Raw genomic sequence first — 1,622 nt, 5'->3', positions numbered from 1 at the left:
AAATCATCATTGTCATCATACAGGTGAGATAGTTGTTGTTAAGTTTTATTTTCAGAAGAGGGAGAATTCTCAAAAACATTTCTTTTTGTTTCCAGTGCCTCCTTCCCAAATGTTACAGTAGGATAAGGAGCAAGGACAGAAACACTCTGAATGCCAGGCCAGAGTGCACGCATGGTCTCAGAGCCTCAATTCACTCCTTCAAAGCAAACAAAGGTCCCACTGTCAGAGCAATTAACCACAAAATAGTTAGAGGAATGGGGAGAGAGGGAGAAAAAGAGAGAGAAAAGGACAGAACACAACAGACACTAAAGACAATTTTAATGCTCCTTTATAATTAGTTTCTTGCACAGCAAAAGCAGAGAACGACTTACATAACCTCTGCCAGCAGCTTCTGACAACATTTTTCACTGAGCGTACAGGGAGAGTTGGTCCCATGCAGTTTAGTGACGGTGGAGAGCTTGCTTGTATTTATATCCTTCAGATGCCAGAGGTATTTGTCATCTACTCTTATGTCTAAAAATACGCCTTAGACCCATTCACAATCCCAGAAGCAGCGAGGAAAGGATATCCCCATGGATATCCCCTGTTTCCAAGAATCTTTTACAGCAAAGGATTTATTCTATAAAATCATTGCTATGCAATTCTTCTTACGAGCCTTAAAAAAAGGATTGGGAAGGTAAGTGAAGATGCAAATACTCCATCCAATCCTTGCTTACTAACAGGAAACAATTGGCCTGAGGACCATGTGACATTTCAGAAGCTATAGCTTCTGGGAAACAGGAGCTCCAACAGCCAGGATGGACTCACGTCTTTTGGAAAAAGTTTTTACTGGACGCTGCCTTTCCCTTTGACTGCTGTTGTGTGGATCATATAAATAGCACAAAAGATGTAGACAGCCCTTTCAAGGCAGCTGATGTGTGCCAGCAAGCTTCAGTAGAGGCAACATACAAGTGGGACAATGAATTCCCATGGTGACATTTAAGTCAGGATGAGGAACAGGAAACAAGTTCAGAATCTGTTATTCCAGAAGCATCCTAGGCAGCTGTTTCTGTGCACTTCCACAAGAGCTTTGCCTTTCAGTTCAGTATTTTCGTGTAAAATGGACAAACGGGGAGTGGTTCCCCAAAGAGAAGAGACCTAACGTTGTGGGACTGGATGATAAGTGCAACCCATGGTCTTCCTAGAGGAGGAGAAAGGGGAGCAGGGCCCTTCAGCAGACCTCCATGCTTCCAGGGATCCTTAAAAGTCAGTGTATTTTAGAGGGTGCATGCACAAAAGCACACATATTACTGAAAATAGTATAAAATGAATTATATTAGGGGAAATTGCTTGCAAAAGTTTTCATGGCAGGTCAAGAGCCTACTAGCACAACAGCATATTTTCATGAGGACTTTTAAAAAGGCAAACTGATGCAAACTGAACTTAAGATTGGAAAAATGAGAAATGGAGAAAAAAACAAAACTCACAGACTGACTAGATTTCTTCTGCCTCCCAGCGCACCCTACTTCCTAAAAACAGAAGAAATGGCTTAGAAAAGCAGGACCTTCAGTACCAACTGCTGCTGAAATGTCCAACTAGCTATACTTAAAGCAACTCAGTAAGACTCAGAAGCCTATGGAAGC

The 1,622-nt window shown here is 41.9% G+C and overlaps 1 protein-coding gene across 1 annotated transcript in view; it reads right to left on the bottom strand.

Annotated features, from left to right (window-relative positions):
* PIK3C2B (phosphatidylinositol-4-phosphate 3-kinase catalytic subunit type 2 beta) overlaps positions 1-498 on the bottom strand; it is a 60,125-nt gene extending 59,627 nt beyond the window's left edge. The window contains exon 1 of the mRNA XM_081866302.1: positions 372-498. Within this exon, the coding sequence (XP_081722428.1) occupies positions 372-401 (30 nt within the window). The 5' untranslated portion in view covers positions 402-498. The remainder of the gene's footprint in view (positions 1-371) is intronic.
* Positions 499-1,622: the final 1,124 nt, after the last annotated feature.

The sequence above is a fragment of the Podarcis erhardii genome (assembly GCF_964252035.2).
Source record: "Podarcis erhardii genome assembly, chromosome: 6".
Lineage (NCBI taxonomy): Eukaryota > Metazoa > Chordata > Lepidosauria > Squamata > Lacertidae > Podarcis > Podarcis erhardii.
This window is presented reverse-complemented; position numbering and strand designations above follow the sequence as displayed.